Source organism: Octodon degus, unplaced genomic scaffold (assembly GCF_000260255.1).
Source record: "Octodon degus isolate 3935 unplaced genomic scaffold, OctDeg1.0 scaffold00146, whole genome shotgun sequence".
NCBI lineage: Eukaryota > Metazoa > Chordata > Mammalia > Rodentia > Octodontidae > Octodon > Octodon degus.
In genome coordinates, this window is record NW_004524722.1 from 6,799,359 (window position 1) to 6,816,857 (window position 17,499).

General features: G+C 38.2%; 1 protein-coding gene and 1 pseudogene across 1 annotated transcript; both read left to right on the forward strand.

Annotated features, from left to right (window-relative positions):
• Window positions 1-1,699: 1,699 nt before the first annotated feature.
• On the forward strand, window positions 1,700-2,651 carry LOC101586719 (annotated as a pseudogene).
• A 2,571-nt stretch (window positions 2,652-5,222) lies between these two features.
• Window positions 5,223-16,928, forward strand: LOC101577920 (olfactory receptor 688). The gene is made up of 2 exons (XM_004642132.1): window positions 5,223-5,498; window positions 15,933-16,928. Exons 1-2 carry the CDS (start codon window positions 5,223-5,225, stop codon window positions 16,926-16,928), a joined length of 1,272 nt encoding a protein of 423 aa, XP_004642189.1.
• The last annotated feature ends 571 nt before the right edge of the window (window positions 16,929-17,499 follow it).

Genomic DNA, 17,499 nt, shown 5'->3' on the forward strand with positions numbered 1-17,499 from the left:
AGTTGCATCTTTCCCTGGTTTTGGTATCAGTATAATACTTTTCTCCAGGAATGATTTTGGGAGGATTGCTTCCTTTTCAAATCCATGGGAGAGTTTGAGAAGTATAGGGATTACATCTTCTGTAAATGTCTTGTAGAATTCAGCTATCAATCCATCCGGACCTGGACTTTTCTTTGTCAGTAAGTTTTTAATTACATGTCGTATTTCATTGGCTGTTATTGGCCTATTGAGAGTGGTTATATCTTGTTGATTCAGTTGTGATAATTTATACCTTTCTAGGAATCGGTGCATTTCTTCTGTGTCTTCTATTCTGTGGGAGTAAACATTCTCAAAGTAGCTATTGATAATCTTCTGAATTTCTACTGAGTCTGTGGTAATTACACCCTTTTCATTCCTCATTGCTTGTATTTGAATTTTTTCTTTCCTTTTTTTGATGAAGTTAGCTAGGGGCTTATCGATTTTATTTAATCTTTCAAAGAGCCAGCTTTTTGTTTTTTTAATTCTTTGAATTGTTTTCTTTGTCTCAATTGAATTAATTTTTGCTCTAATCTTTATGATTTCTTCCCATCTTTAGGCTCTGGGTTTGGTTTGCTCTTCCTTTTCTAGTTATTGTAGGTGCAGCATTAGGGTATTTATTTGTTCCTGTTCTGTTTTCCTAATGTGTGAGTTCACAGCCACGAATTTCCCTCTGAGAACTGCTTTCATAGTATCCCATAAATTCCAATAAATTGTGCTTGAATCCCAAAAGCAGTGTTGCAAACTACTGTAGAAGGAATGGATTTGATGGTATTGTACTGAAATAATTGTTATTTGTATAGAGAGAAAATTAATTTGCACACTCTCAATTCATGTTAAATTTTGAATTGGATTAAAAATGTCTTCAAAATGAAATTGTGCAAATTAAATGGTTAATTAAATACCGAATTTATATTATTAAAATCTTAAAAGTCATGAATAACTATAAAAGTATAATGGCTATGACCACATAAAATTTTAAATATATTCGTGTAGGTAACTTTTTTAGGAGAAAATAAATAGAATTTAGTGGAAAATTAATTGAAGGAATCATTTGGGTTTTCAAATGTGTTCCACGCCCAGTCCCAATAGCCATCTCAGCGTGTCCTGGGAGGTGGGACCGGCAAAATATTATTGATTTGGTCTTGGGTGTGATAAACTCATAGACCAGTTCTGGGTATGAGAAGTACTATGATGTATCTATGAAGGAGCATTTTATTACATATCAAGAGTAATGCCTGTATTCTCATACAGGACAAAAATAACCTTTTAAAAGACACTTTGGTAATTTTCCTTCCCATTTTGCCCATTAACTCACTTCTGGGAAACTATTCAATGGGCAAACCTATGTATATGTACAAAATATAAGAATAAATGGCCCCAGACCAGCAGAGACAGCAGCCGGAGCAGCCGCAGCCTGCGCCTTCTCCAGCCTGCCCTCTGCTGCCCTCCACCCACCCCGGGGTCTCTTTTCCCCTTCCTCTTCCTCCTCATCCACCCCCTTCCTTTCTCTCTCTCAGGAGGGCCCCCTTGCCTTCCTACCCTCCCCTATTGTTCTGCCCAGGCCTCCCACCCCACCCTTCCCCTTCCTGCCCTGCCAGGCACCTGCAGTTTTTAGCTTTGACCCCCACCAGGGACCAAAGACTTGACCACTCAAAAAGTCCAGCTTCTCATAGTATTCGACATGGACACTGGTGTGGTTGAAGGTGGATTAAATGTCACACTCACAATCCAGCTACTTATACGTGGAAGGAAGTTGGCAGTATCATCGGAAAGAGAATTAGTTAAGAAGATGCGTGAGGAGATTGGTGCACGTATCAACATCTCAGAAGGGAATTGTCCTGAGCGAATTATCGCTTTGGCTGGACCCACTAATGCTATCTTCAAAGCCTTTGCTATGATAATTGACAAACTGGAAGAGAACATCAGCAGCTCTATGATGAATAGCACAGCTGTCAGTAGACCCCCAGTCTGTCTGAGGCTGGTGGTCCCTGCCAGTCAGTGTGGCTGTCCCATTGGAAAAGGTGGTAGCAAGATCAAGGAAATACGAGAGAATACAAGGGCTCAGGTCCAAGTGGCAGGAGATATGCTGCTCCCCAGTTCAAATAAGTGGGCCATCACTATTGCTGGCATCCCGCAATCCGTCACTGAATGTGTCAAACAGATCTCCTTGTCTCTCCCAGTCCCCCACGAAGGGTGTGACTGTCCCATACCAGCTCAAGCCATCAAGTTCTCCAGTCATCTTTGCAGGTGGTCAGGCCTATATCATTCAAGCACAGTATGCCATTCCACAGCCAGAGTTGACCAAGCTGCGTCAGTTGGCAATGCAACAGTCTCATTTTCCCGGGATGCATGGCAACACCGGATTCAGTGCAGGTTTGGACGAATCTGCTCAGACTACTTCTCATGAACTCACCATTCCAAACGATTTGATTAGCTGCATAATTGGCTGTCAAGGCGCCAAAATCAGTGAGATTCTTCACATGTCTGAGGCGCAGATCAAAACTGCGAACCCAGTGGAAGGATTTACTGATAGGCAGGTTACTATCACTGGATCTGCAGCCAGCGTTAGCCTGGCTCAATATCTAATCAATGTCAGGCTTTCCTCGGAGACGGGTGGCATGGGAAGCAGCTAGAACAATGCAGATCCGTCCATAACCCTTTCTGCTGTTCACCCCCACCATGATCCATCTGTGTAGTTTCTGAACAGTCAGCGATTCCACGTTTTAAACAGTTTGTAAATTTTCAGTTTCTACACACTTTATCATCCACTCGTGATTTTTTAATTACAGAGTTTTAATTCCTTTTGCTGTTCAGCTGTTTATGCTGAGATTCATATTTAGTTCTGTAAGCTTCTCCCTTTTTTTTTGTTTTGTTTTGTTGTTTTGTTTGTTTTTTGGCTCACGAATTTTTCTGTTTGTCACAAAAATATAAGAGTGGAATATTAATACATTTCAGTTTAGTTCTGTAATGTCAGGGGTCTTTAAAAAAAATTAGAAGATGGACTAGAGCCTTTTCTTTGTGAATAGAAACTGGATGTCACAGTGATCCATGTGGGTTTAAAAAAAAAGAATAAACACATTTTATTTATTTATTTATGTATTTATTTATTTATTTATTTATTTGGTACAAGGTCTTGCTACACAGCTCAGACTTCCAGTGATCCTTCTGTCTCAGCCTCCCCAGAGCTGGGATTACAGGAGTGTGCCACCACATCTGGTTCTGGTGGCCGGCTGGGGACGCATTGGGCTCTAAGACCAGCACGGTACACAGTGCCAGAAATCGTACCCTGGTACTTGCGCTTGCCAAGGAGACTCGCAGACCTCTGAGCTATCTCCCCAGCACTTGAGCAAACACTTTTGTTGCAATATTTTGAGGATTAAAATAATGGAAACAATTTCAATATCCACCAAATTTCTCATTATAACATGGAGCTTCCAGGTAGTTAAAAGTATGCAATTGAGGACTTGCTCTCTTTGCTACAGAGGGGACCAGTGGTGATCCGCGGTCCCGCCTTCCTCCACCTGCTATGGTGCCTAATTCCCCCACCGCGTCTGTATGTCCCTATATCGGGCCAGTGCAATCTCTCCCCACAATGCCCCCCAAGAAACAGGCTCAGGCTGGGGAGGGGGGCCGGCAAGTCGGAGCAGAAAAGGAAGATTACTGAGGACAAACAGTGATAACAAACAGCTTACTGTAGCACGTATGCCATAGGTTTGCCACCACTGCAATAGGGAATCCAGTCATGTAGCAAGGGGGTGTGGAAAGATCAAAGGAATTCTCGGAAAGGGAATGAAGTATGGGTCCAGCTGTTCTGTTCACTTCCCTGTCTGCCTAATGCCTATGTGGGAATACTGAGCCAAGTGGTGCTAACTGCAGTATAATCTCAAATTGTTGCTTGTCTCTAGGGAGGGGAGGCATGCAGCGTCGGCCATTGCTTTTCCATCTTGAGTCCTGGCTGTCTTCACATTTCCCTCCAGCCATAATTCTAAAGTCTTCATTTTTTGTGCTAGCTTCCTTGAAAGCTCCATCACTCTCTGATTATATATTAATGTCTCTCTAACTTAGCTATCTATAACAAAATGACAAAGATACCATCAAAATGCAGAAAATTACAGAAAAAATAGAATCTTCCCCTTCTGACACAACCCAGCATTCAATGCAGTCTCCATAGGAAACTGCTGCAATACTGTCAACACAACAGCTCAGGAAATCTGCTCGAATTAAACCATCTGGACCTACTGCAGCCTCTAAGAAGGGCAGTTCTTGTAAAAATATACCAAAGAAAAAATGTCAAAGCTTAGGAAAAAAGGAAAAAACTATTCCCATGTTGTGTTCTACATCTACAACCTTTCTAAGAACACTGGCGAGAATTTCACACGATGGGACTATCAATCCTGCACCATCTAAAATCATGATGTCTACAGTTTGTGTCTGTATAAACAAATGCGGAAACACTGGCCCTTACGTGGACCCAAGGAGAATCTAGCAGCTGCCTGACCATTTTGGCCCAGGCCCTGTGAATGTGGTACTCTGGCGAACTGTACAAGCCTGTGTGGATTGTGCCTTTGAGTCAAAGATTGTTTTTGTATTTCTTAAGCCAGATAATCATGGAGAAGAAGTGATAACTGCCTTCTGTGATGGGGAAACTCATTCCATCCAGCTATCTCCAGTGAATAGCGCATCCTTTGCTCTTCACTTCTTTGAGACTTTGTGCCATACCCTGCAGTGCAATAACCTTTTGAGTAGCCAACCTTTCAGCTCTTACAGGGGTAATATCAAAGCCCTGTAGAATTTGATAAAAATGTGTCAGGGTCTGCCTACACAGCTCAGACTAGTAGTGATCCTCCTGTCTCCACCTTCACAGCACTGGGATTACAGGGGTGCACCACCACACCCAGTTTTGGTGTTTGGCATGTTGTCCCCAGGGTTCCAGGGCTGGCACGGCTTGCAGTACCGGGGATCGAACTCCAGTCCTGGCACTTGACAGGGTCTCACTATGCAGCTCGAACTCCTAGTGATCTTCCTGTTTTCAGCCTCCCTGGCACTGGGATTGCAGAAAAGTGAAAGAAGAAACACCAGAAAGGCAAAGCTTGAAACAATCTCTTCAGCAACCTGTACCTTGTGCAGTTTCTGTTCCTCCTAAACAGTCCAAAATAATGTTGCATGTTTGTAAAGAAGAATCATTGTCCACTGAGGCAAAAGATATGCCCAAAGAGGAAGAATTTGAAATACTGAAGAATTCACCGTTAAGTTCAGGAGATCCTTTGGATCTAGTCTGTAGCAGTCTTACACATGCTTCAGTCCATGGGGATTTTCCTCAAAATGAGCAAAGCACCTCAAGTTCACCACTAGCTCAGACCAAGTCATATCCCACCAGTAGTTACTGTGAAGCTGCATTTGAAATGGAGAGTACAGATGAAGGTCCAATTTATATAGCTGTACCTGACCCCAGTGTCCTGAAACAAGGACTCTTCAACCTGGTCTGTGGATAAAGTGATACCGTTTATGAAAGATACAGATCCTCAGAAATCAGGCCCCCTCATGGAACTCTTCAGGCAATGTGAGACTGATGGGAAAGCTCTGCTTCTACTCAGGAGTGAAGTGATGATAAGGAATATGGGGCTGAAGCTGGGGGCCGGAATAAAGCTGTGTTACTACACTGAAAAACTTAAAGAAGGAAAAAAGAATTGAAAAAAAGTCAGTTTAGACTGGACATAATTCTCAGGTGTGCTGATAACATTTTAATTTAAAAGTAGTTTTCTTAGCAGTCTTTCTTTTCTAGAAAGTTCCTATAAAAATATTCTGTCAGAATTACAGAATTACAATAATGGTCCAGTCTACTTCTTAAAAAGCCATATAACATGCTAATATTAGCATACTCAAATTGGTAATTCATTTTATCTTTATTGTTTTGATTGTGTATCTTACAAACATACTTCATGCAGTGAGCAGAAAACCCTTTCATTTGGCCTAATCTTTATATTCACAAGCAAAACAGCTAAATGTCATAGAGGAAAACATTAAGAGTTTTAACAACTTCTATATTTAAACCCATGAGAATTTTTCCTCAGAAAAAAATTTAAGTATGTACCTGTAGCTATAGTCTCTTTCTTGAACATTTTCTGATTCTATAGTGTTCTATTCGCGTTTTTAAAAATTTCTAGAAAAGAAATAGCCCTATAAATTATTTTGTTTTCTGTTATTAGTTCTTTCACTATTTTATTTGTTCATATTTAAAGAAAGAAGCAAGCTTATTAGCATTCATAAAGTTTTCTTAACCTTTTTTATAATTTTTAAAAACAGAACTGATAGAATGTCATTTTGTGCAAGTGTTTGTACTACAAGAGTGCTTTAGGTGGATTATGGGGACACAGTGGAAAGTGATCGATGATGTAGAGTGTGCCTAAGGAGAGTCACATGGAGAGAAAACATTCTCTCAGGCTTTCACAGAGACCAAATTGGTCAAGCAATGGCCATGACTCATCCACGTGGCTGACACTGATGAAGGATCTACAAACTATGGTACAAGGTTTCAGGATAAATCCTGAGGGGATATGACTGACCTTATCAGATACAAAAGTTACATTTCTTGTTATATAGGTCTTGCTTTAGCTTGGTCTTAACCATCCAGCAGAAAATGGATGGTTGTATATCGACACAAGGGGTGAAGCCATGTTGGTATGCTGAACTGTAAAAGGCTCAAGTCAACAACTTCTGACATTGCCAGTGTTACAGAAAACCCACTACTATTATGGACTATTGGACTATATTGGATTACTTTGCTGAATTCATGCACCTACAATATTTAAATGGCAATGGAATACCCATCTCTGACAAAACTAAACAAAAAAGTGGATACAAATGAAGGACCATTTTGTGTCTGTATATTCAAAATATTTAGGATAGATATACAGCTACATTCTCTTAATTCAGTGAATAAAGAGATTTGTTCAAATAGTGTTCGTGGACAGGATATCATGTCTGCATCTTGTACAATGAACAACCACTAAGACAACAATATGAAATGTATTAATTATTGAAACTGTGCTAGTAATTGGTTTTGAAACTGTCTCATTGCTATTTGTTTCTCAATAAAATTATGTTTTAAAAAAAGAGTGCTTTAGGTAGAGTAGGATTACATTTTTTTACTAAAATACATATATGAAAACCTATATTTTTGCTAAGCTTGAACATTAGGCATTCATTTCACATATCTCTATATCTGTGTGCAGATTTTTAAGAGATATATATTTTATTGTATGTGTTTGTATTGTATTTTTCATATGGATACTTTACCATATTTATATACTATTCTATTCTTGTATTTTCTTTTTGATCTTAATATGGCACTGCCAGAGGTAAGAGTGTTAGATGTTTTTATGTGCATCATTTGCTATTACCAGTATCTCTCAGCTTGCTCCTCAGGTGATAAGAAACAATCAGTAGATTGGTTTCCATGCAGGAAGGTTCTCTATCCTATGCAAAGTTTCTTGCTAATTTTCTTGGTTCTGAGCCATTCATTCTCCTACATTTTGGAAGATACATTAGTTCTATTTTGGTCTTTGAAGGTTAGAACTTTCAGGGGGAAATGGTGCTATACATTTATTGTTACAACTTAGGTAATATTAATAAGCTATTAAAATCACTTGTAAAAGTATTAGCCATTTGTTTTAAATGCCATTAAAATGTTCACTGGGACAAGAATGTACAATTTTAGAAAACTAAGTGTACTTTAGATAAGAATGCAATTATTTGAAGGATCACTTCCTCTGTGTTGGCCCTTATGTTATGAGACTAGATTCTTATTAAAACTTGGTCTTCTTTCAAATTGCTTGTAAGAAGATATTGTGCCCAGTTGAACAGTCCTCAGGTCTTTATATAAACACTGTACTTTACAGTTTTCACATTTTAAAATATAATAAAGTTAAGTAACTGCAGCAATAAAAAAAATGCAGAAGATTATAAATAACTACATTGAAAACCTCTTCTCCAAGAAAGTGAAGAATCCAGAAGAAATACAGATTTTTTTATACACATGCAAATTTCCAAAGCTGAACCAAAAAAAAAAAAAAAAAAAAAAAAAAAAAAAAACCTCAGAACAGACCAATATGGGCAATAAAATTGAGATGGTAGTAAGAAACCTGCAGTGAACTCACTGCAGAATTCTACAAGAACTTTTGTGAAGACCTAACATCAAAAATCCTTAAACTCTTCAATGAATTGGAAAGAAAATGAGTTCTGCCAAGCTTATTTCTGGAAGCTAGCATTAGTTTGATTCCAAAATCAGACAAGCATTCAACTAAAGAAAACTATAGATCAGTCACTTTAATCAGCATATGTACAAAGATCTTCAACAAGATACTGGAGGCTTTTTTGGGGTGGGGAGTGCTGCTCAGGATGCCTTCAGAGCTGGTCTGGTTTGGCTTGAGGATGAGGGGATCGAACTGCAGCATCCTGAGCCTAACTGCTTTGTTTCAGCAGGCACTTAAACACCTGAGCTAATGGGCAGCTCCCCCACCCCCCGAGATACTGGAAAACAGAATGCAACAAAGTGCTAAAAACATGATGCATCTTTTTTGAAAAAAAAAATACAAAATGATAGAAAAAAACAGTATTAGGAATGATACAAGATTTCACTAAATAAAGCAATAGGAATTCAACAATGGTTCAGGTATTAAATGATACTATGAAAACATGACACATCTTGACCACATAGGCTTCATCCCAGGAACAGACCAACCAAAGCAAATCAATAAATGTAATACTTCACACAAACAGAACCAAGGACAAAAATCACATGACCTTTGCATAGATGTAAAAAAGAAAAAGAAAAAAAAATTGACAACCTTCAACATTCATTCTGTTACAAATCCTGAAGAAAATAAGTATAGAAAAACCTTATCTCAATCTAGTAAGTGCCACTTATAACAAGCCTACTGACAATATCATATTAAAAGAAAAAGCTAAAAGCTTTTCAACTGAAATCCAAAAAAGACAAAGATGTTCACTGTTATTACTGCTGTCCAAAATAATCCTCAAAACTTTAGCCAGAACAGTGAGGCAAGGGAAAGAAATGAAAGGGAGACTTGTAGAAAAAGAAGTCAAATGATCTTTGTTCAAAGATTCCATGATCCTTTACGTAGGAGGCCCAACAAATTCCATCAAAACACTCCTAGAGCTAATAAATTAAGCAAAGTCACAGGATTCAAAATCCACACTAAAAAATCAATAATGTTCCTGTATACCAATAATGAATCCACCAAGAAATCAGTGAGGAAAATACCATTCACAATTTATTGAAATATGAAATATAGGTATATTTTGACCTGGGGGAACTTCAGAAATTTCCTGCAATGAGGAAAGATGATTAGGCAGGAGTGAGCCCCACTGTCTAAGGAACCTGTAGTGAAAAGCTGTAAATTTGGTGGATTGCCCCCTGGGACGAGGGCTGAACAGGTCTACTTCTAGAAATTAGGTAATCCCAAAGAGTACTTGAGTCCCATTCCCATGATAATGCAATATTAAAAGCCCTGCACCTTCAAAGATACCTATGATAAAGGAAGGAAGGACCAAACTGCAACATACCAACCTATCCAGCTCAATGACATAATTTATACTGAAACCCCAGAGTTCATAGGGGAGGAGCAAGGACAGAGTTAGGTCTGGACAAGGACAGAGTTAGGTCTGAAATATGTAGCTGCAACCAAGAAAGTAGAGACAGTTACAGAAGACATAGCCAGCCTGAGATCCTCTCCAGACCCTCTCCTGAAGTAGTAAGTACACTAGTAAATGACCAGAAAGTTGTGAGATGGGGAAATAGATGTCCTGTAATTTTTGTTTTGTTTTCTTGTTTGTTTGTTTGTTTGTTACTGGAAATCAAATGGAGGACCTTGTGCTTGTCAGGCAGGTCCTGTGCTGCTGAGTTATATCCCCAGTCCTGTAACTCTGTTCTGAATCAGATTACATATATAATCTCTAGCTCCCCAGTCAGCTTTCCTTTTTTTCCCTTCTCTCAGCTTTTTACTTTTGTTGAGAACTAACATCTGCAATTACCTTGTGGAGAGAAACAAGGCCAGGTGCTAAGGTAGTCAGTAAATAACTGACAAATCACTGAAGCTAAAGGAATAAATTTCTTAACCAAGTCTCCCCAAACATAAAGCAATTGCAAATGAAACATGATTTTGTCTAATAAAAAGCATGTAACTTTAATAAAGAATAATCATAGTTAATGTAAATTACAACCTAAATTCCCATTAAACAATAATGAAGATAAGAAACAGAAGCAAGGGAAGGAAGAAACTTCAAAAGAATTAAAATGTTCTGTGTAGTTTTTTGCAACCCAGAAAGTCTTGTCAAGCCTCTTTGTAATCAGTCTTCATTCACCATGTGCAGGCAAAAACTGATCTGTTTTCTGTGACAATGGGTTAATTGTACCTGATCTAGAATTACATATGAAGAGAATAAACTACATAATTCTATGTATTTTTATTGTTTCTTATTTGCATTGATATATACATTGAATTCATTGAATCATACACTTGAAATAGTTGTGCTTTACTGTATGCAAATTATTCTTCAATAAAGTCAACTTTTAAAATGTAAAAACAAAAAACTTATGTACAATTAATGAACAAAATCATTACCTACTGTTAATATGTACTAGTAAAAAAGGTTTACAATTTTGAAACATAAATAAAAATACAGGAGCCAGGGAGATAGTTTGGCAGTCTAAGCAACAGCCTGTCAAGCACAATGATCCAGGTTCAATCCCTGGTATTGTAATGTGGGCCACCAAAACCAGGTGTGGTGGCACATGCCTATAATCCCAGTGCTAGAGAGGCTGAGATAGGAGGATCACTATGAGTCTGGGCTGGGTAGCAAGACTGTGTACCAAATAAGTAAATAAAAGATTAAAAATGATATGTATAACCTAAAAATTTGAAAAATAAAAATCAATCACTTATGGTATTCATGATCTCCATGTAAAAAGTCATGATGTATGTCATCATAATTACTTTTACATTGATCATGAACTTCTAACCATTTCCTTAAGACTTAAAAAATTGCAGATATAAATATTTTCAGAAGGAAGATATGATTTGCAAGCATCTTTTTGTTTACCTACCTAGAAATTTTTCTAAATATCAGTATCAATGGGAAAATTGTAAGAATGAAAAAATGATCCATAACACAAAAAGACAAAACAAGTAAAACTGCAATATATATACAAGTGTTTACTTTGCCAGAAATAATAAATTGTTTGATATAATATGAAACAAACAAAAAAATTCAAAGCAGCACATGTTTATCAAAGTGGATGAATACAAGAAGAAACAACAACAAAACAATAATTAAAAAGATCTGTTCAATGGGCCTCTATAAGAAAGACATACACACTGAGATACATAATGAAGAGAAACAATGATATGTGCTAAAAGCACCTAATAATAGTAACAGTTATAATGAGAACAGTGAATTATAAAATTGTATATTGAGTTTTTAAGATTTAAGGAAAAGGAAGAAATGATTCATACTTATAAAAATACTTGATGATATAATATGCAAAAGCAAAAATGAAGAGGACATAGTATGACAATGAGTCATGAAATGACTTAAACAAAAAAGTCTAAATGAGTGCAATAAAGGCTCATGTCTTAGTTACTTTTCTCTCATTGCTGGGACAAACACCCAACACACAAAATTTTTTTTTTTGCTTTTTAAAGTTTCTAATATTAGGAGAAGATATCATACAATGTATTTTAAATAAATTGTAAGTCAAAGATACAGTATAAATCTTAGAACAAAAATTAAGATTAAGCAATATTCAGAAAATTAAATGTTTCAAAACAATTGAACTAAGAAAAAGTTTTCATGATAGCAAAGAAGTACTAAGAGTAAAACATAAGATAAGTACTAGAATGGCAAGTAAATGACCAGCACTTCTAACAGTTTGAGGATAGGATATCGCACAAAGCCAACACACAAAATAGAGGAGGGAAAGGTTGCTTTTCTTTTTTCTTGGTTGTTTTTTTGTTTGTTTGTTTGTTTGTTTTTTCTTTTTTAAGTATTTGGTACAGGGTCTCACTATGCAGCTCAGACACGTAGTGATCCTCTTGTTTTCAGCCTCCCCAGCACTGGGAGAACAGGCATGCACCACCACACCTGGATCGCTGGTTCAGTATGCCCTCTGGATAGGGCCAGCACAGCATGTGGGACCAGGGATCAAACTCTTGTCCCTGCACTTGCCAAAGCAGGTGCTTAATCCACTGGGCTGTCTTGCTGGCCCAAAGGAAAGTTTTATTTAGTTCACAATTTGTGGAGGTCTCAGTTCACATTCAGCTGGCTCCCAGACAGTCTCACACATGGCAGAGTGCTACAGTTCATCTCAGTAAAAGAGAGCATAACAGTGAAAGCAAATGGATGGAATAGCAGTGACAGTGGCAGTAGAGGGCAAGTCTGTCTCCCTTATGCTGTGTTCAAGCTATCCCACCCCAGGCTGGGTGTAAATCTCACACCCACAATTGCAGCAGCACTCATGTCCCTGGGTCCCCAAAGACTCATGTACATCCCTTTGTGCAAAAGGCATTTTAGTTCATCTCTTAAGAGTTGCCAAAGTTCTAACAGTCTCCTTCAAGATCTAAGGCAAACTCTTATCTTTAAGCCCCTGTACAAATGAAAAGTTAAACATTTCCAACATTTAGTGGCACAAGGAAAACATTACCATTCCAAAAGGTTAAACAAGGGATAACAAGCATTGGGACAAAAGCAAGTCCAAAATCTAGAAAGGCAAACATTAAGTCCTGTAATTACACATAGAAGATCTGAAGCAATTTGTGATGAGCTGTGAGCTTCAAAAGCCTTACATAGCTCCACCCCTATGGCACTTCTGCTGGTTGTAGCTCCCATGGATTCTCTCTGGAGCTGGATTTTCTCCCTCATTTCAGCTTTCCTCAGACAATCCATGGTTCTGGCTTTTACAAATTTCTGGGGTTTCCACTGAATAGACTTCTCACTCACAGCTTTACATACTGCTCGCCCAGGGGCACACGGCCTGGCCTCCCAGGCAGGCCTTACAGAATCTACATGGAAGCCTTCTTAACCTCAGAACTCCTGCATTCTGCATTCGCCTAGAACTTCATGTGGATGATACCAAGGTTCACTATCAGCTAGAGCAGTAACCAGGTTTTCTTCTCTCTTGGCTGTACGAGTTGAGTGCCTGGATCACTGAGCACTCTGACCCTGATTCCAAGGAACAACTTCTCTATGCCACTGCCATTTTGGAACCTGGTGTGACCACTGCCTCCATTCCAGAACATGGTGCTCTGCAGCTTTTTCCTCAAAGCAAAGTCTCTCACACTTGCAGTTCTGAGGTTGCAAAGGGGGAGGACTTTCTGCCTCCTGTGATGCCCTCAGGATATCTTTTCTATTCTCCTGCTTCTCCTGAGCAATAGCAATCTCAGCTCTGTCTGCACAGTCTGCAGCCTTCCTGAAACTTCCTTCCTGCACAAACAACATTTTAAATCATCCTGCTGGGATCCTTGCTCTTTATTCTCCACATAAATCTGACTAAAAGCCCCAACAGCACCCATGTCACTGCCTCAACATTTGACTGCCCTGATATTTCTCTTGCAAGATTAATCAGCCCACTGTTCTTAATCTCAGTCTCAGGCAAAGTCTCTGGACAGAAACAAAAAGCAGACAAACTTTCTGCCAAGCTATAACATGTATTGTCTGGAGTCCAACAACAAATGCAGTTCTTCCCTGAAGAAACTCCCCCATACTGGTCTTTACAGCCAGGATCTCCAAAAGCCTTCTGGTCTTCTGAGTTCTGACCATAATCTCCCATATAGAATAGCCAAAGCTGTTCCAGCACTTCTCAACCTTTCCTAACTCTTCGCATAAGCCATTCTCAAAGTCTTATTATCCACGTGATCAGGTTTAGTCACAGCAATGACCCCACTCTTGGTACCAAATTCTGCCTCACTTACTTTTCTCCCATTGCTGAGACAAATACCAATATACAACATGAAGAAGGGAAAGGTTTATTTAGCTCATAGTTTTTGGAGGTTTCAGTTTATACTTGGCTGGCTCCAAGGCAGATGGCTACATGGCAGAGGGAAGCAGTTCATTGAAGCAGATGACAGCAAAACATCAAGAGCAAGTGGGAGGAGTAATGCTAACAATTTCAGCAGAGATAAAGTCTGTCTCCCTTATGGTGCATCAGGCTACACATCCCAGGCCAGGTGTAGCACTCACACTCATAATTCCAGCAGCACCTACACCCATAATGCCAGCACTGGGTCATGAATTAATTACAAAGTCTAGAAGCCCATCCCAGTGACTATATAGGCTTTGGAGGGATACCTAGACACAAACCATAACAGCTCAGTATATTACTAAAATATTCTCTATAGAAATCTGGCAGTGACTGGAAGTTTGTTGGTAATTATTCCCTTTACATTTTTTATTAATCTGGTTATTTAAAAAATAGTTTCAAGCATGTTTTTTCATTTTAAATATAATTTAAAAATTTTATACATACAGTAAATTTAAGAATTTTAAGTAAACTATTATATACCTTCTACATTATACCATTAATTCTTTGTTTTCTGTTTTATTTTATATGTAATTTTCACATTATCATTATATATTTATAATGTGATGTTGTCATACATACATAGGTCTATACAATTAGCCTAACTAGTACATCTATCACCTCAGACATGTATCATTTCTTTGTAAAGAAAACATTCAGAATACTCTTTTCTAGCTTTTTTTAAATGTATAGAAGTACATTTTCTTTAACTATAGCCAGCTACCACCCATCCCTCTGCACTCCCTGTGATCCTTTGCAGCTCTGGTAGCTTCTAATCTGCTTCCTACTTCTATGGGATCAATATTTTAGATCCCATAAATGAGTGAGGTCATGTGGTTGGCACTTATCTGTGATGGTAATTTGTTTAATCAGTCAATTTTACTGCTACATTTTGATATACATAATAATCACATTTATTGTAGGGAATTTGTACCTGTACATAATATTTCTTCACTCCCCTCCCTTTTAAACCTTCTTTCCTTCCTTATTTACAAAAGGTCAGGGGCTGAGAAATTGGATCAGTGGCATAAGTGCCTGCCTGGCAAGCACAAGGTCCTTATCTCAATCCTCAGTCCTGGAAAAAAAAAGTTGTTTCCATTTTTCCTTCTATTCCCTTTTTGCTATCTTCCCTTCATACCTTAACCCCTCCCCTTCCCTTAATGGATAATTTCACATAACATAAATTCTTCTAGCAATTTAGCATTACTTTCATAATCAGAGGAGAAAATGAATGATTTTTCTGGAGGTATCAATTTATTAGCTACAATTTAGTGCAGATATTCTTAGTATTAATGCAAAAATATAAATTTTTGTTATGCTTTAATCACATATACATATTCCTAATGCATAAATATCATCTAGAAAATTCATTCAAACTCTGTTTCATGATATATAAATGACAATATCTGTATAGTACAGATTAATGAGATGCTTTGTGTCAGAAACCATTTACCAACCTTGAGGCACTATAAATGAAAGCTATGGTAAAGGTTTCTATTTTGATTACCTACTCCCTTCATGAAAATTGACAAGAATGCCATTAACACTTCTGCCCTCTAATTTTCTCTGTTGAATAGAGGACCCTTTCTAACACACATGTCTTCAGGAAAATTAAATTAGTAGGTCTTCACTATTATTCTATAAACATCTTTATCTTGGAATCAATTTTGAACCTTCTGTCCTCATCCCAGATTTTTCCGACTGTCTCTGAGGGGTTGAGAATGACTTGTGCTAAAAAGGAAGTGTGCCGTGAGTAAGCGTTATTCATCTACCATTGCAGAACTAATGACAGCATTTTTCTGTTTCCCTCAATCCACAGGTAGATGCTGGAAAGGAAACACCCCATGATATGGATATTGCCCCGAGGACAATCAATGAGTCAGAGTTTCAAGTGTCTGAGTTCATCCTCATGGGATTCCCAGGCATTCATGAGTGGCAGGACTGGCTTTCCTTACCCATGGTTCTGCTCTACCTCTTATCTCTTGGTGCTAATCTCCTTATCTTAATCACCATTTTCCATGAGCCTACCCTGCATGAGCCCATGTATCAGTTCCTTGGTATCCTGGATGTAGTGGACATTGGCCTGGCTACTACCAGCATGCCCAAGATTCTGGCAATCCTGTGGTTTGATGCTAAGACCATCAGCCAACCTCAGTGTTTTGCTCAAATGTATGCTATCAACTGTTTTATGCTCATGGAGTCAGGCATCTTCCTCTGCATGGCAGTAGATAGATATGTAGCCATATGTTACCCCCTTCAGTATCCCTTCATTGTCACGGAAGCTTTTGTAATCAAAGCCACACTGTCTATTGTGCTCAGGAATGGCCTGTTAACCATCCTAGTGCCTATACTGGCTGCCCAGAGATACTATTGCTCCAGAAATGAAATTGACCACTGTCTATGCTCTAACTTAGGGGTCACTAGTCTGGCCTGTGATAACATCATTATTAACAAGCTTTATCAACTGATGTTGGCCTGGTTTGTGGCTGGATGTGACATGATTCTGGTCTTTGCTTCTTATGCTTTGATTATTCATTCAGTACTGAGGCTGAACTCTGCTGAAGCAATAGCTAAAGCCTTGAGTACCTGCAGCTCCCACCTTATCCTCATACTCTTTCTCTACACAGCTATTATTTTAATATCTGTCACTCATCTAGCAGGAAGGAAGATCCCCCTCATCCCTGTTCTCCTCAATGTTCTGCATATTGTCATCCCTCCAGCCCTTAACCCCATGGTGTATGCCCTTAGGATGCAGGAACTGAAAGTAGGCATCCACAAAGTGCTTGGTTTGGGTGAATACATATCCAGGAAGTAAGACAACTTTAACTAATAGAATATTATATTCAAGACCGCAGAGAGCACACAAGCTTCAGCACCCACCATTTCTTGGTTAGAATTCAGTATCTCCCAAAAGCTAGGAGCAGCAATTCAAATTAAGCAACCTTTCCCCTACAGCATACAGTATGTTCAAGGCAATGTGCCTAGCATTTCACAAATACTAACTTTTATTTCCTATAACCACCCTATGAATCAAATAATTAAATACTGTGCAAATGCAGCAACTGAATTCATAAATTAGCTTAAGTTTAAATAGAAAGGAAGAGCACAGTGAGATTTGAACCAAGCAGTCAGGTTCCAGAATCTCTCTCTTGACATTTTCTCTTCATTTAATCTCACTAATTATTTTTAAATGCAAATTAAGATGACAAAGCAAGGAAAAATTATATATCACTTTCTTTTTAATAAAATTTCATTGGAAAGTCAATACCATTTTCCTGTATGAGAAAAAACATAGATTTTCATCCTTATAGATAAAATTTAGATGTGAAATTCTCTCAGTGATCTAAAGGAACATTTTAGTTATAGAAATATAAATAAAAATTTTG